Here is a 26,211-nt window from a genome sequence, read left to right as displayed (position 1 = left end):
TTAAAAGAGTGTGTGTGTGGGGAGAGAGAGATTACAATAAAATAAAAAATCCCTGTCTGTTAACGAAGTCTGATCAGTCTATTAAAAACTTGTCAGGTGCCACACAGCCTTCCCAATGTTGGCATGCAGTATAAATACACAGGCTGTCAAAGCAGGTTGATTTTCTTATTAAGCTGATATAATGATATCAGATATACCTGAGACAGGGGTCTGGGGGGGGTGTGACGGGGGTTTTTTCAAGGCTCTTCTGAACTGCACAACTCCTAGAAGGACATTTCTCAGTTTCATCCAGAGAAAGTAGCCACCCCTAGTACTGGAAGGCCAGGTGCTTTCTAAAACAGCCTAGGGAAGGAAAGAACCAACAAAGACGTGAATAGATGAAAAGTGAGAGTCCACTCATTATTTCTAGACAGATGCAGCCCCCTCACTCATTTATTTTTATGCATGCTGGCATTCTATTGCACTAAATTAATTCCCCGCCAACCACATGAATAGCATTCTAAGTGTTTCCTGTGAAAGAACGATCATGAAGTTGCTCCCTATGTGATTTATACAGAGTGACACGTGTTATTTGTAGGCAGTTATATGATCAATCAATACTTGCCGAGTTGACTTCAAACTGACACGACTGTGTCGGTCATAACATTACTAGCAGCCGGATACGTGATACACAGTAGCACACAACAAGATTACCAGCATATTATTTACACCCAGAAACCTGACCAATCCCGTACCTTGTTATAATAGCCATATGTAATAGCATTGGGGTGAACTCCAGCCTTCTTCATTTCAAAAAGAACCCGAACTGCTAAAACTGGCTGACCATACTGTCCACACAACTGCATCAGAACACGGTAACACACCTATAAAAACAAACCAGGGGCATTCATTTTACAAGAAATATGCACAATTCACCACTGTAAAACTGAATACATGACAGGCTACTTTGCAATGTTTTGGAGCATTTTTAACTGGCATCTGCCTGGTACTGTAATTTTCTCTGTAACTTGTTAACTGCAAAAGTTAAGTCTAAATGCAAATTACATAAATACAGCTTGTGTTCTGATTTCTTTCTAAGAAATGAATTTGGTACTTTGTGGGTTAATTTTGAGAGGCTCCTGTATGTACCTCGTCAGGAGGCTCAAGTTTCTTGACTTGCATTTTTCTCAACACATCGTATGCCGTTCTCAGAGCCCTGATCTTCGAATGACACACTTTGACGTACGCAGGCAGACAGATGAACCACAAGCCGTAGCAATGCCGCAAGAGACACTTGGACCACATCTGTGGTATGGAGGAGTACTTTTTTGCAATTTTGTGGGCTGACTTGATTTCCTGAAAAATAAAAAATAATTTACCGGTTACTCAGATGTTAATAAGTCTTCTTCTAAAACATAACAAAAACATCTAGCAGGTTATTTCTCAGTGAAGACACACAAAAACAAAGTTGTTTCCAATTCTCTGCAAGAGGATATAATCTTAATACAGATCTCTGAGAAACAGTTAAGAAGGGAAGATAATTTAGTATTTGCCAGCTGTGGAAGCTATATGATTTACTGTACTGTATTATTTATTATTCACAGTTTCTGGCATTAAAACATCTGCAACAGGAACAAAAAAAGCTATAACAATGCCAATGGTGGGCTGATCAAAGGAAGCTGCGATGTGGCATCTTATAAATTAAGGATTTAAAGATAAAAGTAATTTAAAAACATTAAAGTTCAAACGTTTTATTGTACCCTTGTCAATTCCTTGTGCTATATCTTCACAACCTACAGCATGAGAGGAGGCTGATAAGTACCTGTTTAGTCCTCCTGAACATGGGTGCGGGGCTAGTGGGAGAGCTCTGCTTCGAGGTCAGTCTGGTAGCCGGGGTCTTCAACAAACCATCCGGACGATCAAACAGCTCCAGGATCAGCACTGGAAAGCCATTGTAGCTAAAAACAGCGAATCTCACATATTAACAAAAGCTCGATGAGACGAAGAATCACTTTCTTTACATCACTCTCATTGCATCTTCGCATAAAACCAAAACCTCTTTTAATCTCCAGTCAAGACCCAACATAAAGACATGCATGTGGCCTCAACTGTGTCACTGTGTTCCACGTGGCTTGTTCTGATTCACCTCTGCTCCGTTCTGCACTAAACCTGAGCCCACAACAGCATGCATGACTTTATTCCAAGGACTCAGGTATCCCAGGCTGTGCCTTGAGATCTGCACACAGTTTTCTAACCATCCAATTGGTTTCACAGAAGGACTATGCACATTTTCCAGCTATGCACCTAAACTTGAATTCCACTCTGGTCTTTCTCGCTAAAACACACTGCATGGTTTAGCACGTTTATAACCAGATGTTTGAGCTGTCTGCTGTACAGCACCTGGCTCTATGAAGTGTAAGTGTATTGCATGGTGTGGACAGCTGATGGTAGGGATACCTGTACTGCAGAGGGTGCTCCTCTCCATCAGGTAGCGCCGGCAGCTCAGGGGGGGTGATGAACACGGTGTGCTCACTGCGCTGGGACTCATCCAGCTCAATCAGACGCATGTCCTCCAGCTTGTCCAGGTCCACCTACAGCAGAAAGCAGAAGAGATTGCCAATCAGCACAGATTTTATTGTTGTTTGTTTCTACTTTCTTTTTGTTATTGTTTTATATAACAAAAAGTCCTTTTAATTCAAATAAATACGAAGAAGGGTTTTGAAGAGAGTGGTTCTGGAGTTTAAAAAGAAGTCCCTTTTTGATTTACCACTTACTGATCCATCAGGAATTTTAAAACCTTTCAGAATCCTCCAAATGAGCAGACCCTCCACATCTCCTGCTTATGTAACCCTGATGTTCAAGACAGGGTTGCATGCTGTGTTCGAATACCTTTAGACAGAACAGCAGACTGCAGCAAATCCCTGTCTGAAGCTGAACCACTAATCCACTAGACGTGGGCAACTGTTTCACGTGCCTTATGCTAAATGGGAGGATTATCCTATTAACCAGCTTGTAACCAGTGAGAACATCTGGAAAAGATACCAAGTATTACAGAGAAGATGTTTGGTTTTCATATGAAAGAGATAAGGCTGTACCTCTCAATATTTAGCTACTTAACCAGAAAGCAGGAAATGTGTTTATTTTATATAAAGGTCTGATATTATGCGGTTTAATAATATTCCTACATGACAGCAAAAACCCTTCTTTAATATTTTGTTTTCAGAAAAGGAACAGAGCTGAACATCAGCAACACCAGCGACACTAAACCTATTTTTCAAATTGGGGCGAATTAGAGAACTTGCTGCTATAAACTATTTAATACAGCCCAGGAGAACCTCTAATAAAATCCAACCAGATAATGGTGCCGAGACTTGGCAATGGCATGCTAAACATCTCATTAAGAAACAAGGGCCCATTAACAGCCTGCAATGCCATTCATCTATGAGGCAATTATGTTTGATTGCAACACAGTTGTGATTACTGTTACCGGAATGTGACCAATTATTTTCTGTGCATAATCACCATAATAATATGAGCTGTTGTAAGAAGTCAGCCAATATGCATAAAGTATGACAAAAACAAGTTTGGGATTTTGAACATTACACTTACACAGCAGAGGATTATAGTGTTCAAGTCATCCCCTACTCACTAATCCTTTTGAACAGCAGGTGGCCTAGTTTTACAGCCGGTCTGACCCACCAGCTACGCGACAGTGAATCTGACAGTGCGATCATGTATTAGATAGCACCAGTCTTTGTGCAGCAGATGACCAGGGAGCTCTTTCACTGTTTCTATATCCCATAGGGCTTCATGCTGCATGCACACCAGAAGCAGAGACTTCATTGCTACAGTACATCGATTGCTTTATTTCTTTATCTTCTAGGTCAGGAAAAAAAGCTGCTTATATTATTAACCTTCTCTAAGCAGTTCTTATAAATATATAGGCAATGCACATGCATGTGCTATAGAGCGATCTAGCTAACTCAATACTGACTGATTCTTGTTTTATTTCTATAACCCTGTTATACACAGCACTACTGACAGGACAAAAGCTTTGCTCAGCCTCACAGAATATGAAAACAATTCAGCCCCCGGTAATCCTGTTTTCCAGATCAAAGCAAATAAAGAATAGTAACTGTATAGAAATGGGAATCTTGCTGTAAAAGCACTCTCTTTACTTTGCTGCATCAAGTACAGATTCATTCTTAATGTACCAATCATGTACAGAGTTGCCTTTTACCACAGACCAGTCACATTCTTGTTAGAGTGGCTATTACAGGCCAGTGATGAAGCAGTCCTACAAATCACTTGGTATGAAGGAACTGGGTCACTGCCCCACATTTTTTATAGTGCGCTCAAGTGTAAATCACACACTGCCATTTAGAACCCTTTAACTCACAAGTTAACATTTCTGATGGTTCGCAAGATGCTCTGTATCCCTTTCATGGTGGAACTGCACCAGCAATATACAGCAGGAATTGGATCAATTATTTCTAGTCTCCCCTGTGGAAGACAATTGGCTATGCATGAAAAGGGCTAAAAAATCAGTGACACTGACATTCAAGTTACAGAATGATATTTCACCAAGAAAAACTAAAATACAGAAATGCTGTATCATTGTAGAACTTGGATTTTCGTTGAGCTGGTTAAAAGGGACTATGCAAAAACAATGTAGAAGTCACCAAATTATATACACATACATACAGTGCTCACCCGTTATAACACGCCTCGTTATAGTGTGGAATCGGTTATAACATGGTAGGGTGGCTCCCATTTACTCCATAATGCCATTACAGCAGCCCTTTTACACTCGTTATAAGGCGGAACACAAATAGCAATAGTCTTGTAACTATGGCTCCCCACTATAGCATTATAAAGGGTGAGCACTGCATATATATTTTGTACATTTTCCAGGCATGTCTGATACACCTTGATCAACACAATACAAAATCACTAATGCTCTAAGCTGCAGGGGTTGTATTAAAAGAAGCGTGTTTGTGCTATTAATTGCACAGGAAAGCAATGCACTTACTGGTCTATAGTGTTGGTAGTAATTCTGTGTATGAGAAACTTAGTGAACTTGTTAACACATAGAAACCTGAATCTAAATGTGCCACCAACTTGGCCTGTAATGTGATACTTTGTATTGTGATACTTTTTAACAACTGTAAGTCACCAAGAAATACATAATTAAATAATAATAATAATAATAATAATAATAATAATAATAATAATAATAATAATAATAATAATAATAATAATAAAGATTACTGACAGGATATTACTCGCCACTATATATAGTACGCGCATATATATATATTATATATGATATATATATATATATATTATATACTATCTATATATATATATATATATATATATTATTCCCCCCAAATACTGAAATGGTAGCACTTTGAGATTAAGATTGTGATCCAATACAGACAGCCTGACAATTTAGTCAGAACTGATTTAATAAATCCTCCTGCGTAACTACTACAGTTGGTCCCATATACTAGGATCTGCATCACTGGCTGCATTAGGCAAGTAAACTATATAAACATAAAAACACACAAATTCAAAGTGGCAGCTACAACACAGGCTGGGCCTTTGGAAATTATTATACAAGCGTTAAATGCAGTTTGCCTGTGATCCTTATTCTTACTGGCTCAACAGAAACTGTAGTAACCGATCACACCCAATTTTACAAGACGAGAAAACAAAGAAAATACTAGAAACACAGTTTGTCACCTAGATTTTTAGATCAGGTTTCCAAAGCTTTCAATTATGGCAAGGAAGACCTTATACAGTTCCTACACTAGCTGCTTGAAATGGAATTACCTTTCGAAACAATATTTCAAACATGAAAAATTAATGTGGGTCTCTCGTTAAACATCAGATTTAATAAGTATTCACAGCACTTTCTATCATATTATTAGAACATGAATACAGTATACGCCAGTTCCTGATTTATTGGTCTGTTGGCACATTTCACATGCTCAAGGGTGCCCCAAGCTGCATGATTATCAAAGCTGGTTATTAATGGATTCTTATACATTATTACTGAGTTACAACCAAGGCTTTATGAACATCTTCACAGTCCTTAGCAAGCTTACCTTTATTCCTTTATCAGTACTGTGCTCTGTGCTGAACAGCTTAATAAAGAAAGAATGAATTAGATCAGAGAGAAAGCTTATAGAGATGAGAGAAGTGCAACTTTAGGAGGCATGCGTAAAACAGCTGGTTGCTAAAAATGTACATTTTACATCCATAACTTTAAAACGCTCAATCACAATTGTAGGATAAAACTATGAGAAACTAAGCAGAGCAGACAACTGTTCCTGCTAGTGCACCAGGCCTGGCAGACCAGCATGTCGGCTAGTACATTAGTACACTGAAGAGGGCACTTGACTTGGTTTCTTATGGTTTTCCCTTAAAATGTAAAATTATGGATTAATAAATCCTTAGGTTTATTTATTTTTTGCTTTATAGACTGCTACCTTTATGTTGGTGATAGGATAGCGAGAACGACAGAAACAAAGAGGGAAATGTAGAGACAGCTAAAGAAGGAAAATAAAACAACCCATTGCCAAGCCATAATCAAACGTACTTTATCTACACAATCATCGAAAAATGCCAGACTTGCATCCTTGTCACTGACGAAGGAACACTCTTCAATGAACCGAATAAACATCTGCGTCTTGGTCATCAGCGAGTAAAACTTCTGGTGAGAGCGATCCCGACTCTTCAGGAAGCCTAAGGAAACAATCTAGTTTAGAAAACGATATGCCTCTGAGCACTGGTGGTAAAGGAGCTGGATTTCAATTCACTCTGGGAAAAGCTAGCGAAATATGACTAGTCCATAATTATTTTTGTTGTTATCCATGAAAAAATGTTTCACCAACTTGCCTAAACCTATCGTTTTATTAGACATTTCTTTCTTTCTTTTTTTTTTTGCACTGAAACACTTATCAGTTGACGACAGCAATTGTGAGAGAGGAACCCAGATGGCTTGGGTCCAAGAACACAGAATTCTTTCACATAAGCGCCCACACTGAAATAAAAAAACATGACGTGGACGGTGATCTACAGGTATTATACTGGACAGGTGATCTACAGGTATTATACTGGACAAGTGATCTACAGGTATTATACTGGACAGGTGATCTACAGGTATTATACTGGACAGGTGATCTACAGGTATCATACTGGACAAGTGATCTACAGGTATTATATCTCATCATCTGTGAAGTCGGCTCCCAAAGCAACACATTGATTAGAACAGTACAGTGACACCAGTTCTACCCCAGTCATGTAACAGTATGTACACAGAGAATACAATGCTATGCTAAATTTCATGTACTGTAATGGAAGGCAGGTGCTAGGCTGTTCAAACATGTCACTTGATCGACAAATTTTTATCATAAAATAAAAATGAGGATAGCATTATAACTTGTCAAAAAGCAGTTTTAAACTGCAGGGGCAGTTGAATTACTGCACAACACCCACATACACGTATTAATCCTACTGAACAGGACTACGAGAATCGGCCCCAGAAACACACCTTGCAAGTCGAACAGAGAGCTCGCATCAGTTGCCTTCTCAGAGGGGGCCTGTGTAATGGGACGAAGGTATGACCGGTATCCCTTCAGTATCGAGGCCATGAAGCGCAAGAATGCCTCCTGTATCTCCATTTCCAGGGTTTGCAGACTCTTCCCAGAGTTAAAATCATAGTCACTCATGGTTAACTCCATCAACCCATCTTCTCTTGGTCTCTGTTGTGCTGAAATAAATATATAGAAAGTAGAAATGTGAGACATATGGTACATTCAGTCCTCTTCTTATATCCCCAGATTCTGAGGTTCTCAACATCTACCGTGTTCAATATAAATTTACCCTGTAGACTAGACTAGATGAGTATGTTTAAAATCACATGGTGTTCAAATACTTTATTTTGTTATGCTCCTCTTAAATGTCAGTCTTGATAACAGCCAGCAACAGAGGGACAAACAGCTAAATTAATCTGATACGTATAATATCAGCCCAGAAACTGAAGGTGAAAATCATGCTTCTGTTACTATTGATAGGACATAATCTTCTTTGATCTGACATTTTGGAAGTGTGTTTTTTTTTTTTTCTATTGGTACCCCGATCCTGTACTTGCTACTCACACTCTGCTAGTTCCTGGTAAATGTTATTCAACAAATTCATCAGATTTTTGCAAGCCTTCTTTGGCAGAATCTTCCACGTCAAAGCCCTCTTATCTTCAGGACTGAAATATTCAGAAATCAGGAAAGTAGGTTACATCTTGTACTGAACAAAAAAGATGCACAGTATACTAACAGGAGCAGCAGCAGTAGTAATACGAATGGCATATTTGCAGGTGGTGTTTCGTCATTGTGTACAATGCATGTCAAAAACAAAGACCTCCAACTCCAAACGGTCCTTGTCCCTGCATGAAACTAAGATAAGGAAAAAAACTGTGATGATAACCAACAACTTTAAAACTTTCATACTTTTTTTGGGCTGCAATCCTAAAATCAAAGAATTCAGCGTGTTTTCAGTGTGTGGCAAAAGCAGCATGCGGGAAGCTTACTGTGATATCGTGTTAGTGTCCAGATCAACACAGCTGACGTCTGGCGGCGGATCATACAGGTCAAAGTATCTCGAATCCACCCCCACTATGAATGGGCAAGGGGCACTCAGCACATCTGCTAATGCCAAAGGACAAAGAGGAATATACGGGCAGGGCCAGTGGAAAGGGAAAATCATCTGCAGAGAGAAGAAATGAAAACCTCAGCCACGTACACTGAAGGGAAAACAGATCACTGATGCCATAAAACTAGTAAGAAGCAAACTTGGGTGGATCTCACAGACCTTGAAGTAACTTTAGGATGGCTTCTCTCCAGTTTTATAAAACGTACGGCTTTACTCTGAGTAAAGCAAAAGTAGTAAGTTCATATGTAGTGGGTTTGGAGAAGCACAAACCTCTGAATTCTTTAGATATTAAAATAATATCTGTCATATTTTTCAGATGAAATAATCCCAGTTAAGGACAGAATATTCAGTCAGTTTTATGGAGATCAGCTCAACGTGCATTATGATTTCAGCCCACTGATAAAATAACGAGCGTGGCAAAAGTAGGAAGGGGAGGCGAAACAAATCCTTACAGAGACCAACGCCTCTGTCACGCTTGTGACCACGGCTGGCCTGAGTGAGTGGATCAGGATCTTGTGTTCTGTGACTGCAAACACCAGCAGCGTGATCGCATTCTCAGGGCCAAGATTCTGCAGCAGGGTAGTAAACCTGCCACCACTGGGGAAAAGGAAGACACACGAAGCGAGGTCAAATCAATGTACTTTTTACTTAACAGGCAACATTCAGAATGTGTATTTACTTGCATGCTGACAGATCTCTCAGCTGAGTATTACACAACAGACTTCCCATGTAGACTGAACCACATTTCTCATAACTGCATGACTCACACCGCTAGCTCTACTGAGAATCTAGAATATACAGTTTTAAACAAACACTTAACACATTCTATTCACAAGACACTTTCAAACACTGTAAACCCACATAGCAAACTTTTCAAACAAATAAGCAAAGATGAAGGTGAAAAGCACGTGAGCAGAAATCTGTAATTATCATATTGTCTTCCCTTGTAAGTTTAGGGTAAAGACTTCCTTTCGTGCACTTGAGTTGCCTGCCATATACAGGTCAGGGGGCTGGATTCAAAGATACAGAAGCCTGCATCTGGCCTTTTGGTCTGTATTATCTGCTCACAATGCACCACACCTCATGTGAATCTTTTGTTTTTCTGGGCAAAATGCAGGAAATTCAAAAGGAACCACAAAATACTTACACAAATGACACAGTAATAACACCAGGAATACAAATGACACAGTAATAACACTGTGTACACAAATGACACAGTAATAACACTGTGTACACAAATGACACAGTAATAACACTGTGTACACAAATGACACAGTAATAACACTGTGTACACAAATGACACAGTAATAACACTGTGTACACAAATGACACAGTAATAACACTGTGTACACAAATAACACAGTAATAACACCAGGAATACAAATAACACAGTAATAACACTGTGTACACAAATAACACAGTAATAACACCAGGAATACAAATATTAAAGACCAGTGTGGGTTTCTTTAGTCGGCGTAACAGAATACTTTTTTTCCACAGGAGCAGCAGTTCACCTACCTAAGTGGCAATGGCGACGACACAGGCTGGCTCAGTATCAAGTTATCATGTGGCGACAGCTGCAAAATATACGTAACAAATTAGACACCATCTTGTGTACCCAGCATCAGACAAATATTCAATGCAGGCCTAATTAATACGAAGTTCCAAGATCTCACCTGTACCAAGATTCTCGGCCTTTGAGGCGATGGAAAAGGAACTTTGTGCATGAAATGGGAGACATGTCTGAAATGTGGGGGAGAAAAATAATTATTACTACCAAATATGTAATATGTAACCCCTATTAAAAAAAGCTTTCATAAAGTAGAGACATATTTCATAAGAAATAAATAAATAAATGAAAATACATTTTCTGCCTAGCTAAAATGAAAGCGGCTTTGACACATTAATTCTAGGAATCATTCCAATTTCTGTTTACATTTTTTAATATTTAAACATTAAACCAGTTATACATTATTAAATGTGGTTTTCTTGACTTGTGAAAGCCTTTGAAGTGTTCTGTGTGGGCCTCCTTATCGATACAGAATGCAAATACAGGCTGCACCAAGCAGAAGGAGTACTGCAGTGTGGCAGGGCACAAGACCTGCTGCTGTAAACAGTGTGTGGGAATGTAAGGGTGGCAGGGATGGGGTAAATCTGTCCCAGCCATCAATCACAGGTGTGGCCATTCCCCAAATTAGGTCACTGATGCTACCGAGGAGTGGCCACATGTATAAAAGGACGGAGAAATCCTGTCTGGTCGAGAGAGTAGGTGAGTTTTGTGACTACATGTAGTGAAGGCTACTGCCCAGCTTATGACTTAGTTTTGTTTGAACCTTTTATTCTGGCCCTCATGCCAGCTTCTTTGTTCCTGTGTATTTGTTGCTTTGCTTATTAAGTGTGCACTCTAGTGCTTAAACTGCAGCTTCCCTGACTGATATTTACTTACTTCTCAATGGGTAGTACATGAGGGCCGGAGATCGAGTATCGGTACAGGAATGTCAGAAACTTCCTAAAGGCATCAAAGAAAGGCCAGTGGGAGAGCAGACATATGCACTTGTTGGTGTGGATGGTTTTGGAGACAATGGGTTTGCGATCGGTGGCGCTGATCAGCCCCAGTTGGGAGCGCTGTTTGTCACTGAGGTTCTCCTTCGCGTGGGGCTCGTAGAAATGGATTGCAGCGCCATACACCTGCAAGCAATCACAGTGTCAGTCCTCTAGCAGGGATCCCTGCTGCAGACACTGTTTCCTGCTACCTAGCCTACCTAGAGAGGCTAGACAAAACATGTACTGCAGTGGAATGCATGTTTTGGGTCTTTTGTTTTTTTTTTACTGTACTTATGCCCCCTCCCTTATTAAAAATTATTTTACTGTGTTACTATGTTTCACAGAATTAAAAAAAATGCAAAAACCTGTTGCAATTATTTATTGGCTTCCTGGAAGGCTCAACCCTAATGCGTATGGTTCCTGATCAATGGCTTTTTAAGAAATGCTGCTTAGACAAATGTATTTCAAGCTCTTAGATAAGCACTTTTGAAAGAGGAAGGAAACAAGCTGGATGCATCATCATTCAACACCACGTGTCTGTGCCAATGCCAGGTAGCTAAGCAGATTAGAAAGAGGACATGTTAGGAACACTGGTCTGTCCATCAAAAAAAAAAACTTTTTTCTTTAACTTATTTTAATTAAATTAAAAAGAAAATGTACTGAACTGGTATGCTTACTAAAATATTACATTGTACCAAAATGTGCTGTCTCTGACCTACCTTTTCTCCGGAAGACCCTGTCAATACGAATGTAGAGAAAACGGGGAGCGGGTATTTAGTTTGGGCAGGCCAGCATTCGATCGTTGCACCCATGGGCAGGCAGAAGAGAGGCACAGATTCAGGTAAAGGGAATGATTCATAGTCTTCTTCTGGATACCTGCAAATTAAACCTAAAAAACGAACCAGAATAAAAATGTGTTGAAAAAAACAGCAGCAAAACATCTATAACGACATCAGCAACCTTCGAAAATGGAACAAAACAGTGAATGATACATTTAACCATACAACACACACACACAAACACTGCAGACCTAAATCATATTGTATTTAAGAGTTGACTCATGTTCACACTGCCTTGTATACAAGGAGGCTATGGGAATTCATTTCAACTGGAGAAAATCCTTCAAAACAAAAACTGTGTAAAGAAAGGAAAAACATGAATTAGAAGCTAGATGAAGTAGCCCTTTAAAAAGGACACAATTGTTTATTTTAATCCTTTCACCACTACAGATGACCTTTAAAAGACCCTGAGATATCAACCGTGTTTATAAACAAGCTCCGAATCAGGACTTTGGAAGCTCTACCAACGCTCTACCAGCGTGCCTGCTAGTAGCTCTCTGGTATTATGCAATTGCAAACAGCTGTTATTTCTATAAGAAGGAATTGGTTCAGGCTAGTCTTGACGTCCACAGTAGCAATCACAGGATAAGTCTGTGCTTACTCCAATCTCCAATTCCTTTTGAGTAGTAAAACTTCACCTCTTGCATTAAACCACAAGAAACAGCAAAGAGCACTAAAGGTCAAGTACATTATTAATACAATATGTGTTTACCCAGCATACTGTACATGTTTGACACAACAGATACATAATCATCAAAAGAAACGATTTGCTGACAAAATGTTGTATTCTCTCAGAATATATTATTCTGCATACAATGCTGGCTTTGTTTCCTTGCGTTTACACTTCTAATGAACTCCCTATCGCTCTGCAGTTACACATTTACTGTACCTTTGCATAAAATGTATAGCATTGTCATTATTTTTGAAATTGAAGGTTTTAATACCACACAGTATTCAAGATAAAATAAGCAAGACAAAGACAAAGTATTTATAGTGTTCGCATTGCACTGCAGTCCTGTGATTACAGTACACTGCAATATACTGAATGCACCCCACCAATTTTGGCTGAAAGACATATTTAATACAAAGGTATTTATTACAATATGTGTTTATCTGAAATTTTTTACTGCAGGTTTTAAATACAGATGGGTATCGCTATTGGCACTGCAATTACTTTACATATACATAAACAAACAGTAAACCTCTAAAATAGTATCTAAAGAAAAAACCTGTGACTTACCAGCTTTATATGCTATGGTATTGGTCTTTGCCACAGACTTCTTGTAACAAAGGTACACGGACGAGCCCCACTGGAAAATTAAAAGACAGTGTTATTTGTATCCGGTGCTACAAGAAAGCCATCGATAAAAAGGATTAGTTAGCACTCAAACTGCCAGCAAAGAGACCATTTATTCTTAAGAGACTGTAAGTCAGCACAAGACCAGGTGGTGGGTTACCAGCCCGTTACACTAACGATCAACACAGACACTTTCACTTGCCGTTAACGAGCAAATAATCACTGGGCTGTATTTATAAAACATCTACGTGCTGCTTAGCGTGAATAAAGATCTCTTTCCAAACTACGGACTCATTTGAGCCATCGAAAGCCCATTCAATGATGGACCAAAGACGCAGAAGCGTAAGAAAACCAGTCATGTATATATTGTTTATCACTTAAAATGAAACAAACAAAAAAAAACTTGAGCATTTCAAAATCTATGGCAGCCACTAACAGGCTCTTTTGTGTTCCCTTTCAAGTGGAATGACAAGCAATTGCTAATGGTTATCATTCTTTTCAGGGTTATGGTAATAACCTAACATTTTTTTGCTTTGGAAATGAATTCACTCTTATACAATTGTAAACATCTCCTGCCTGGTAATGTGGAAGTTTAAGAGCTCAGAATTCTCAACACCACAGGGGATGGAGCCTTCATTCTGTCACTATTCCAAATAGAACCCTCTAGGGATTCACTCTCTTTAACGCTAACATCAGAATAAATGCAGTCACCCTCATAAACCTGCCAAATACATTACAGAGGAATGAAAAAGCCACGTACTAAAGTTAAAGACAGTTCCCCTGAAACCCTGATTGGGTGCTTATAAACTAAAAATCTTGCTGCAGTAATTCTGTGTGAGTAGTACTGTGCACAGAGCAAACACTAGCAAACGTAGCTTACACACATTGTTACTTTCTCTCTGGCAAAGTAACATGCACTCTGGCATGGTCTCAGTCTAGCTTGTGAGCTACCAGTACAAGTAAATCCCACAGGGTTTGATTTTCATCTGAGCATTTTTTAAATGAGAACAGCTAATTTATTAATGGAACTTTTCTTGTACGAAACAAACATTTACCCCCAACCCCCCCCCCCCCCCCCCCCCCTGCCCCCCTGTCCCCCTGCCCCCCTGTCCCCCTGTCCCGGGCCGTTGTGTTACATAATACATGTCTCCCCACCGATAGCATTGTATCACATGTGAAAAAAACAATCTATACTTTTTTCACTGCCAGGGATTTTTAAAAGTCCAAGTATTTTTTTTTAATGTGGGATTTCGAAATGGTGGAGTATTTCAATTCCAACACAGCCTCCACAGGAATGTTTATTCATTAAAACCGGAAAGGTGAGCAAGCTAACAGCTGCTGATTCTTTGCAGATGAACTAGTTTGGAAAGAATATGTTTCTCTCTCAACTTTAAAAAGCAGCTTGCAGCTGTAAACAAGCAGTAGAAATAAATAAATAAATGCTGCTACCTCACATTCCATTGATCACACTTGTAATGTATTAGGACAGACACTAATCTGAACACAGAATAACATTACCAAGCACTCCTCCAAAGATGTGCTGCAGTATGTGTCACCTCCCCGTACAAGCACACTATATTTTACGTTTTAAATAGGCAAGCGTGACTGGCCCCTTTATTACAAGAAAGCGCCACTACCATACTGTACCGTAGTGGGCTGTACTTACCATGCTACTATTGAGATTTTTGTCCACCTTGCAGAAGGTGTGTGGTGGGGTCTCTCCTTTACTTGGAATGATTATACATATGTCTGTCACGGCCAGGGAAGTCTGAGACATGCTGTCTGGGGCCCGCCGGTAAGTAACATATATCCTCTGTGAGGAGGGGCTGCTGATATTAGCAGGGCGGCCGGAAGGAGTGGTTTGAATAATATGACAGCCCTGCTTGAGTCTTTCCTTCCACTCATACAAAACCCTAGACAGGCACATACAGAACATTATTAGCATAGGTAGCAATCAAGACGATTAGAACTTTTACATGCCATAAAATTATTATTTGCTGACTTCATGTTTTCCAGTGGTACTTGTTGCTTTGATGTTTCTCAATTTGCTTTTTTATGTTGGCGAACTAAAAAAAAAAAAAAACCCACAAAGCTGGTAACTCCCTCAATGCTAAAGTGTGGCATCATTACATACAGTAATGCTTTTTAGACACAAATTATTCTGAATTGATTTTATTCAGTCTATGTGGCAACCAAAAAAAAACTAAACCATTGTTCTCTTTGTCATTCCATTTTTTCCAAATACAAAACATATTTCTGAAACCAATAACAATAATCAGCCTGTTGCGTTTCACAACACAACTTCAGTGGAACACAGAAAATCTTAAACAGCACAAAGGCAAATCACTACTTGTTAAAAAACGAACTCCAATAAAAAAATAAACAGTTCCACTTGAACTGTTTACATAACAAAGGCTTTCAAAAACAGTTAACTAATAATTATCCACAGTGAATACAATTTTACAATAATGTTTCTGTACTGGGTATATCTGCAAAGCTGTTGCTGTATTAAGTCTGGATTTGAAGTGTATCTAAATTGAAAAGTAATAGCTGAATTGTATCTAGCACAGATTAATTATGTTTGGTTTCCCCAGGACCTGAAAACTTCATAAACCCCCTGATTAGGGTTAAGGAAATCCCCTCGATGAGGAAGTCCTTTCACAATCTAGAGGGAAGGAACAGAATTATTGTCAGAGTAATGAATCAGACATGGATTTGTAATTTTCAGTCTTACAGTACATATAGCAAGGACCTGTCTTGTCAAAGGTTAGACAGTGGTCCCCACAGAGATTAAATGAGAAATATTTTCTGTGCCATTTACTGTAACCTGGTAATCTACAGTACTTGAAAGGGCCATTGTTAAAAAGGAGTGGAGACAAGTCTTAATGATGTTATATTCTGTACAAGGATTATTAAAAAACATTCCACACGCCTTTTTGTAACAGCTGCAATTTAGTGCAATTACCCAAGATCAGTGAGAGGTGGTTTATCCCTGCCTCTCTTGTAGCACAGGAAGATCTGGGGTCCCATGAGGCTGCCATTGTTGAGCTCTGCTGACAGTCCTGTTGGAGTCGTGTCCACACACGTGTAGCCTTGTGGCACCTCCTCTCCTAGCGATTTGATGATGACGGCCACGTCTGTGATCGGGGCTTTGGGTTTGGCGATCTTGTGGCAGATGTCATTGAAGTGGATTTCCTCCTCGAGTGGTATGGATGAATCAGTCAAACCCGCCACCACAAAGTAATCGGCAACACGAAAGCCTTTGTCTTCCATCATCTTCCATCACAGCAGGTTATGTCTGTAAGCACAGGTTTTAAAAACAATCAGAAAAAAAACAACCCTCTCCTGACTCCAGCGGCCGGGTCACTCTTTCAGCCTGTGATACGTCTGAGGCACCAATCCATGCACTACGATATCCCAGACTGCTTCCGCAGGACAGAAAAACGCAAAACTCATTATCATGGTTTGGCTTACTGTATAGCTTGCCTGCTGTAGTTTTCTTTAGAGCAATCTGACATTTTAGCTGGCATTTAAATTGGCCTTGCCTTTTCTTAAGGTCAGCAGTGCCGATCACAGCAGGAGTGATGATTGTAATCAAAGTTAAAAGCTCTTACCATAAATACTGCTCAGATGGGTTTGACAGTTTAAAGGGTATATAAGGACCTTTTTATTTTATTGTGTTACATGTTCCCATGTGTTGCTACAACTGTTTATGTAAGGTGTGTGTATTTTTTTATTGCAAGGAATGCAATTTAAAGTTTAAAAAAAAGTGGTCAAAATGTAAAAACAAACAAACAAAAAACAGGCACAATATAAAGGTCCTTATGTACCCTTTAACTTCAGTTTTATACATGTGGAGTAGTATGTGGACTATATCAACATATTTGGTGGCTGTTTCAGCAAAACAATACAGTACAGTCTCAAATTTTCAACACAAAGGCTATGACCTATATAATCTTCCGATGAATGATGCCACCCATACCCACCTCACTGAATAAACCTGTGTTCTCAGCACAGCATTATCCATTATCCTGCACCATGCAGCACAGTAAGTTTCTTTTTTAAGGACAAAAAGTGACATCTTGTTCTGACATACTGAACAGCCAGTTTATTAGCACAGCAAGTAATTGAGCACAATAAACATTGCAAAGCCAATATAATATGGTCAGTGAATAAGCTAAGTTAGAAGCAACAGATCTGTGGCGCAGTCTCCCTATTGACAGAATTGTGTAAACTGAGATTTGGACAAAAGTGTGTTTAAGGTCATGGAGCAGTTGATCTACAGTGCTTTCCAGGGAATTAGATTAGGAACAGATATTTGAACAAAACAAAGCTGTGGTCAGCACATAGCCCTGCCAATACAATACAAATTCAGACAGTCCATGGTGTACAACATTTGGATACTGGCAGCCTGCTGTTTTTTGATGACCTGGATTAGTGCCGTTAGGGTGGGAGCCTTGTTTAAAAGGACTCCAAACTTCAATCTGTCCAAAAACAGCACCACCCAATGATACTGTAATCCACAACACACTCCAACAACATGTGAAGGGTTGATGTCTCTCACATCTCAGTAATACAAGACATATCAGAAAGTTCTTGATATGGAACACAGTACTGAAAGAACACAAACGGAATCTGCTGTACATTGCAGGCACACAACACTGTAGCAGGATTTCAATTAGAAGAGTTAGCGATGGTTAAAAAGCACAATCCCTCTTTCTTGGAGACAGCACTAAATCTGCAGTCCTGGATTGAGACAGGACTTGGGAGAAATCCGAAGACACTTGGCATTTACCTCATCTAAAAGAACCCTTAAGCATTTGCTATGTGACGTTACCAGACAGATGTTCATATCCTTCTGGCACCAGTGAAAAAGCTGAGAATTAAGCTGGGAATTATGTCTGGGCTCATTCAAGAAGTTTAATAAATGGCATCACAACAACAGCATCAGCTGATGTTTTCTGTTCTTGTCCACTGCAAATGTTTTGAAAAAAAGCAAAACTGTTTCTACCTGCTGGTTAACAGAATGCACCCTAATGTTCACATCCTGTTGATTCATACCAAGCACTCTGCCTATATACTGTGAACTGTGTTAAGAGTTCCCTAGGGGGGAAACATCACCTCAATGAATTCCCCCCCATCCCAAAAAGCAGCATGTGAGGTTTTGTAGCTGTGCTCTCTAAACACAAGATCTCTTGCCTACACAAGTTAAAGAAATTCCACAAATGTTAAAAATTGAGATCTGCAACTGAATCCATATAATTTAGCTTTCAACTCAGATTTCGAATCCAAAACAAGTCTTTACATTACGGGTGGTCCACTGGTTAAAAAAAAAAAAAAAAAAAAAAGAAGAAACTGTCTTAATACTTCTGGGACTGGGAGGGGAGAGAGAGCGAGAGCGAGAGAGAGAGAGCGAGAGAGAGCGAGAGAGAGAGAGAGAGAGAGAGAGAGAGAGAGAGAGAGAGAGAGAGAGAGAGAGAGAGAGAGAGAGAGAGAGAGAGAGAGCGAGAGCGAGAGAGAGAGAGAGAGAGAGAGAGAGAGAGAGAGAGAGAGAGAGAGAGAGCGAGAGCGAGAGAGAGAGATGTGCATTTCTGTAAAAGTAAAACAAAATTGCATCCAAAAAATAGTACTTTGGCTTTAGGTCCTTTCAGAGATACACCAGACTTGTGCAGGCTGTTGTAAGAGCACAGCTGTAACTACTGTACGGCTTCTTAGTATTGTATGTTCAAAGAATATTGTTTGTTGCACCTACAGTATCAAGCTGTGCATCTGTATATCTGGGCTATCAAAATAAGCATGCCTCAAAGCCGAGTACGACCACATCTAAAATTAGGAATAGCTCTCTGGAAATCAAACTGAGCGCACCATGTCACAAAACTTGTTTTTCAACAAGTGGACTTGGACAGCAATGAATTTAGGGAACTGACACTAACAGAAGTAGGCAATACTGCAGGTGACAATATCAGACAACCTTAAACGCACTCAAACGATACAGGCAGCAGTCATGCTGCCACACATTTTAGGAACTCCAAAATCGTATAAATCACATGTCTGTGGGTTTCAGTATATGACAACTTCTGCAATACATCCCATAAGAAACAACGAGCAACCACTATGACACATTAAACAAGAGAAGACACAGAGTAAAACACCCTTTTTATTCTCTGCCCTGTACAATATCAATGACACTGAAAATGCAAGAAAATGAGGATTGGTCTATTTCCTCTCCCAAAATAATGTGTGTCTTAACAATTAAAATAATTTTTAAAAAATTACAATTGTGCTCTGGGGTCCTTAATGAAAACTGAAAAATAAACAATACCAAAATTGAAAAAAAAAATCTTTGAATTTGAAGTAATTTCCATGTTTGTATTGCTTGTACAGGACCCAGTTCTACAGATGGGTAGGCTTCAGGCACAGAGCTAAAAGAACCAGCCAAGACCACAGTGTGAGCCAAGCCGCTATTCTAAACCAGGAGCTCTGGCTTAGTCCCAACCCACTACGGTAGTGAATACATATCGGATATGAAACAATACCCTACCCAAGCCCTACCTTGGTATTAACTGGCACACAGCTTGCGTCTTCCTCTGCAACATGTCTCATGAAACTTTGTTATATTCACTATAGAAACCTGAACGTCTTCTACTGTTCTAACCCTGCTTTACCAAGACTTGCATCGTTTCTCACATTCATAATCACTGTCAATTCCTATTGCGTCAAACTCATTATCCGGCTGCAAATATTTATGCAATCATGCTTTTTTTATTCTCCTGATCAAGAAGTTTTGACTCCTCCTTTCATTGCACGAGACATGTGACCACCAATGTCGTAAACAGTGCGATATTGCAAAAAAGAGATTTCCAAATACTTGCTTCAGATAATCATACTTTAAGGGGTAAAATCACATCTCACCGTTGGGAATCTTATGAGAAGTTTTAAGGCTGAACTTGACTTCAAGTTGGACTGTTTTACTGGATTTATGTCAGCAAGAGTTGACCAAACACACTGATCTTCTCTGCTGACTTAACTGTGGGTCTCACAGAAACTTCAGCTTCAAATGTATAAACAGCAACAGTCACCACAAAACTGCAGATTTTTTTTACTGTTTTGTAAATGGAACTGCAGCACACTTTAATAAAAGTATATTTGCGTATGAACACCCGAAGATGTGGAATTGTTTCCATCACAGTATGAAGATGGAATCTGACAATCTTTCCTTCTCTGGTTTTAAAGATCGGATTAGGGAATTGCTTAGAACCTCCTGCTAATGCTTCTCCTCTAGTCCACATAATAATAATAATAACAACTTTATTTTTATATAGCACCTTTCATAGTGGACCACCATCACAAAGCGCTTTACAGAGGTAGGCTGTGAACTGTGCATTATATGCAGGGTCACTTACAATAGAACAATGATTTAACATCTCATCTATCTGCAGGATGGAGCACAAGGTTAGGTGACTTGCTCAGGGACAAACACAGTGAGCCAGTCAGTGGCAGAGGTGGGATTTGAACCAGTGACATTCTGGTAACAAGCCCTGGACTTTAACCACTGGACCACACTGCCTCATCTGACATTAACAAATGTTCTTTGATTTGTGTGCTGCTGACGAAGTTTGAACCACACATGTTTTTACTGGTGGTGTTTGTACATTGCAATCGTCTTTTTAGGCATTGTAATTGTCTATTTATTGTTTTTCAGGACCCCTTGTAAACAAGGCCTTGGTCTCAATGGGTAAATCTCCTGGTTCAATCAATAAGTATTGAATGTTCACTGTACACTGCAGTAATCTCACAGGTCTTTTAAAATACTATAGCATGAGCCATAAATGCATCACTTTGGTTGTTCCCAGTTGTGCATATACAGCAGTGCCATGAAAAGCAAGGATCGGAGCACTTTAGAGACATCCATGGGCTGTGCTGGACTTACTACAAACCTATCACACTGCCAAGAACAGTCCTGACAGCTGCTAGCAGTCTAAGAGGGATACAGAATGACAGCCAAGTCTGACTCGGAAACCAGCTTACTTCCATACAGATTTAGCAGAACAGAAGAGCTTTCAAAATTCAACTGCACCCTATTAAGTTTTTGGTTTTGAAGAAAACCACTGCACATTACTGTGGCTTCTTTACTAAATATAATGCTGTTCTAAAAGAAATCTTTATAAAAAGATGTTTATAGCTGAATAAGGTAAATATATGTATCACATTATACAGGAAAGTACTTGGGGTGTTAACAGTTCATTGTGTAACTTTCTTTACACGACACAGTATATAGTATCGTAATCTTGATCTTTTGACTTAACTGTAACCTGAAAATTGAAGAAACCTTGAGTAGAAAAACGGTTCCACTTCTAAACATCAAGAAGAGCTTGTAGAAAAACGCTTTAGTTAAAGCGAGCAAGTTAAAAATGAACACTGAACTGCTGAAGCAAAGTCTGCAATCAGCACCAAAAGAAGTCAAAATACTTTGTGCTTTTAAGTTTCCAGCTCTGTGTTCAAACGGGCTTCTCTACTCAAATGAACCAAGTTACTGTAGAGCTGTGCAAGACACAGCACCAGAGTATTATGGCACATCATCTTTTCAAAATCTGACATCAGTGTTAAATACGCAACAATATTAGGACCGGTGCAGCCCTTACACTGTATATCTGAATGACCTGAACAAGTCACAAATTGCAATAACCAAATACAGTAGAAGTACTTTACCACAACAAAATGTACATGGGTTGCTTGAAGTCTTTTCTCTCTTTTAAACGTGTGTGCGCAGTTAACTGACCTTGCGTGATCCCCTTAATGTATTGTGCAAGCAGGGCATGGATTGGCTTCCAAACATCCCAAGCTCCTACTGTGCCTGTCAGTAAATCTTTTTTAAATACAACCACCATGCGCACATGCCAATTGCATTAGGAGAATAGCACATGGAAAATACCTAATTATCTTCATGCTAATTAAAAATAAAACACGTTTGGCTAAGCAAATTAGTGTGCTCTCAAAGTTCCTAATAATACATTCAGATATGTAGTGAAGTTTGGTGACACACCAGTACCTTCAGTTATGAAGCTACAGGCAAAGGTCCATACACTGTAGTTCACTACTGTAGCAGCGCCGTATTCTCCAGTATAAAAAGTCAGTTCTGGGTAAGTGATGAATGAAATCTTCATTCTGCTCATTTCCCTATCAGCTCTTACCATTGCCTGCTCCAGTAAAGTAACAAATGAGTTGCCCTTGGATCACCGATCCATTGAGAGCACTCAGTGATTTAGAAACACAGTTTAATCTTTCATTAAAACCTCATGTTTTACTCAAACAACAGAGCTTCTTATTGTTTGTTTTCTTTAAAAAAAAAAAAAAAAAAAAAAACCAGCAATGTCATTTTTCCTGGAGCCAGCCCTATTAAATAAAACATTAACCCTGATCCTAAGGGGTCACCAGTAAAAGAACAGGGCACTGGAACCTGATGTCTTCAATTAGTAACAAGGGGTTTAGCAACAAGTACATGACATTTTTGTGAAATGAATAAAACTACTTTCATGGTATAATGATAGCAGATTCCTCTATGGGTACACCGCCTTCCAGACCTTTTCAATAGTAATTGTCTTGGGAGTGACATAGTGACATATGCACAGCACTTCAATAAGGGTGTGCCTATACTCTTCAGCCAAATTTTACAATGAACATGATATAAGGTGACTGCTAACCTTACTAATACCATTACACAATATGACTGATTCCTCAATTTCTAATTCCTAAATCGAAATCCAAGTCATAGGGCATACTGGCCAGCCAGAGTGGACTAAAGAGCCCTTTTACTGAATATCTGCAACATGGATTTATAGGGCAAACCCAAACATAAACAAGTCTACATTGTGTCTACGAAACTGTCTGCTTAACCTCAGTACTGTTGGAAATTATAAGAAGCTCTACGTGCCCCATTTACAAAATGATTACCAGACCCAAAGCATAAAATAGACAGATCTGACCTACAGTAAGCATTTGGCAAATGCAGCCCACCTAAATTCAGAGCTCAGATTTCAACACTGCTCTAGTCCTGTCACACAGAAACTGAAGCCCTGCAATCTTGTTTCACTGGACTTGCAGAACAGAAACTTTTCAAAAGGGGAGATGCAAATACATTTTCCACTATTGCATGACAGCAAAGGAGAGCATTTCTAGGGCCCAGCTACTTGTTTTTAAATTTGCAAAAAATCCCCTTTGGTAACCAAAAACCCCCTTTGGTATTTTCAAAGCTCCAAGCAAAAATACACAACTCCCTGTTCAGACAGCATTCAACCCTCTTGAAGCAGTGAAAGTAAACAGGTATCCACTGTTAGCAACTGGATCCTGCAATAACAGATAATGTTGTTAAGGTTTGCCAGACAGGTCAAATGCAAGATCACAGCCTATTCAAATGACACAGTCATCCTTTCCAAGAGAAAGTACATTATTCACAACAGTGCTATACTGTTTTAAACAGGTTTAAAATGATCTGAACATGTCTATTATCAGATTAGGTATCATACTCATTTTCTTTGAAAAAAACGAACACAAGCTGTACAATATGTAATTTGATACATTACAGTTAGACTTAAGTTTAGACATAAACAAAAGAGTAAGTTATCATAGCAATAGCGTTAAAGAGAAAATTAAACTAGCAGGCAGATGACTGTTAAAAATGCGCCACAAATTACAAAGCAGCCTGTCCTCAAATGAGGTCAATGGCACTTAAAGGGTTAGTTTCAACAGGCAATTATGTTAACTATAAACCTCCTCAGTGGTTTTATTTAGCTTGATTTACCACACTGAAGTACCCTACTTGCAGTTGTAAATCGTCTCTGAGTTGATTCCTGAAATAACTCCGCGTAACGCGTGGCACCGGTGTCACTGTGCCCCTGCTATTTACTGACATGACGCTTTCAAATAAACGAGACCAAATTTCACAGGGCTGCGCCAATCCAGCCAAGGACCCGGCTGGCTGACTGATTACTCGTCTTACATTACTCTCACTCTGATTGAACCCGGAGAGTATACGAAGATGTTTAAGTAAATAACATGCTGCATTAAAGCCGTCCAGTTCCAAGCTTACCGAAGCCATCTGCTTCCAATCTGAGTCAATAGCAGACGGCGCTTGTCTGCGTCTTAGCTGCTACACTGACATGAAGACAAACCCAACATAACAACCAGAGTGTAAACGACGGCTTTCATATGCAGTGTGCTTCGGTGACTGTATTAAATCCAGCACATTGCTCACAGCTAGACCGGGATTAACAGAAATCGCTGATCTCGTTTTTTTTAAACGGTACTGGTAATAAAAATACATACGAAACTAACGCGTGTATATCCGCATAGTATACAGCGCATCCCTATGCACACATCAGGCATGATCCAAACAAGAGCAAAATACCTTCGGATTGTCCAATCGTCCTAGTAGCACACGCTGGTAAAAATAGGTCTTCAACGATGATTTTCGTTTTAGAAAACGACGCCCGTGCTGTTCACTGCCACCGAGGCAAGACGAGGACCGTCAATACTTATACTGTCAGCTCAGAAACACAACGGTTCCCAGCAAGCCCAGTGACAGCTCAACACTTTCCGGCAACATAACGGATCAAAACATACCGTGATAACGCCGCCCACTTACAATACCGAGAGCCTGGGGTGTGTTCCTTCACAGCGTGTGCAAGCCTGGACCGAGAAGAGAGACCAGCAGCATCACTCGGTGCATTAGCTCCAGTTCCCCAACACGGGGCCCTCTCCTCTCGTCGCCATTTTGGTTGTGATGGGAGATCTGAGGCGCGCCGCGTCCTGTGAAGGGAGCTGACAGGTTGTCCGAAGCGCCCTGGATTCCGCGGGGTCCTAGCTAACGCAACCCCCCCGAGAAGAGCTCCCATATGTAACGAGGGGTCAGGGGGAGCTGAAACAATATATATTCATTGAAGGTGTCTTTTAAATAAAACAGGGTGCAAGCAGAAACACACCACCACCAAATCTTCCCAAACGCTGTTCTTCACCCTACCGTATAAAGAAAATATAAAAGGACGGGATTTCTGGATTAGTCCGTAAATGCAAACACTTGCAGAAAGGGTTTCTTCTCTCGTACAGTAATACAGTACGTAATAAAATGTTTTACAGGATTGTTTTTTTTTTTTTTTTAAGTTTTCTAAAAGCTATGCAACACTCCATTGTCTATTTAATCACTACTAACAACAGTCTCTCCCCCAATCAATAAACAAATATCGGTTAACAAACTCCATTTATTTATTTAAGCCCATCTATCACTGTTTTGCCCTGTTGGTCGGCTATTGCACACGTTATAATGACGTCACCTGTAGAAAGGTGTGAGAGTGCCACCTAGTGGAGATTGAATAAGTAACATGTTGGCGAGTGTGCGGTGAGTTCGGTCAGTACTGTCCTGTCCTATCCTGTTCTTACAGCCAGACATCAGCTACGCATATAAATCCGATATGCAACTTCGTTACGAAGTACAACCTCCAATGGCAGACAATTTAAAAATAACCTGTGTCAAAGCAGAATACAGGTTTTAGAAAGATCGTATTTTCTCGTCTACAGGAGTTCTACTCTACCTGAAAGGAGAACTCGGAATGTGCTTTATTGATTAATAATATTCAATAAATACGATCGTGTGATAAACAGCAGTAGCAAAACGTTAGGTTCCACCGAGATTTGAACTCGGATCGCTGGATTCAGAGTCCAGAGTGCTAACCATTACACCATGGAACCAATGATGCTGGCGATTATAATATAGAATTTGTTGATTAAAATCTGGAAAATAATACTATTTTGGAAGCTTGCAGAACAAATTATCGATTGAAAACA

General features: G+C 39.6%; 1 protein-coding gene and 1 non-coding gene across 15 annotated transcripts in view; both read right to left on the bottom strand.

The window, feature by feature from the left end:
* Window positions 1-25,336, bottom strand: part of LOC121298874 (C-myc promoter-binding protein-like) — a 37,212-nt gene extending 11,876 nt beyond the window's left edge. For 3 of the 14 annotated variants that reach the window (XM_041226137.1, XM_041226142.1, XM_041226141.1), the window contains exons 1-19: window positions 24,994-25,336; window positions 16,340-16,672; window positions 15,041-15,287; window positions 13,318-13,387; window positions 11,958-12,127; window positions 11,141-11,382; window positions 10,371-10,437; window positions 10,213-10,271; window positions 9,147-9,291; window positions 8,573-8,748; window positions 8,148-8,248; window positions 7,541-7,759; window positions 6,587-6,732; window positions 6,093-6,131; window positions 2,437-2,570; window positions 1,802-1,937; window positions 1,129-1,335; window positions 735-863; window positions 198-342 (exon numbers count right to left, since the gene is read on the bottom strand). In XM_041226137.1, the coding sequence (XP_041082071.1) occupies window positions 198-342; window positions 735-863; window positions 1,129-1,335; window positions 1,802-1,937; window positions 2,437-2,570; window positions 6,093-6,131; window positions 6,587-6,732; window positions 7,541-7,759; window positions 8,148-8,248; window positions 8,573-8,748; window positions 9,147-9,291; window positions 10,213-10,271; window positions 10,371-10,437; window positions 11,141-11,382; window positions 11,958-12,127; window positions 13,318-13,387; window positions 15,041-15,287; window positions 16,340-16,650 (2,743 nt within the window). In that variant the 5' untranslated portion in view covers window positions 16,651-16,672; window positions 24,994-25,336. Of the gene's footprint in view, window positions 1-197; window positions 343-734; window positions 864-1,128; window positions 1,336-1,801; window positions 1,938-2,436; window positions 2,571-6,092; window positions 6,132-6,586; window positions 6,733-7,540; window positions 7,760-8,147; window positions 8,249-8,572; window positions 8,749-9,146; window positions 9,292-10,212; window positions 10,272-10,370; window positions 10,438-11,140; window positions 11,383-11,957; window positions 12,128-13,317; window positions 13,388-15,040; window positions 15,288-16,339; window positions 16,673-19,926; window positions 20,457-24,778; window positions 24,917-24,993 lie in introns of those variants that run through there. The other 11 variants (XM_041226145.1, XM_041226146.1, XM_041226147.1 and 8 more) reach the window with 8 other exon arrangements.
* A 707-nt stretch (window positions 25,337-26,043) lies between these two features.
* Window positions 26,044-26,115, bottom strand: trnaq-cug. The gene has a single exon. It is a non-coding gene; the product is annotated as a tRNA-Gln (tRNA).
* Window positions 26,116-26,211: the final 96 nt, after the last annotated feature.

Source organism: Polyodon spathula, chromosome 24 (genome assembly GCF_017654505.1).
Source record: "Polyodon spathula isolate WHYD16114869_AA chromosome 24, ASM1765450v1, whole genome shotgun sequence".
In the NCBI taxonomy this organism is placed as follows: domain Eukaryota; kingdom Metazoa; phylum Chordata; class Actinopteri; order Acipenseriformes; family Polyodontidae; genus Polyodon; species Polyodon spathula.
This window is presented reverse-complemented; position numbering and strand designations above follow the sequence as displayed.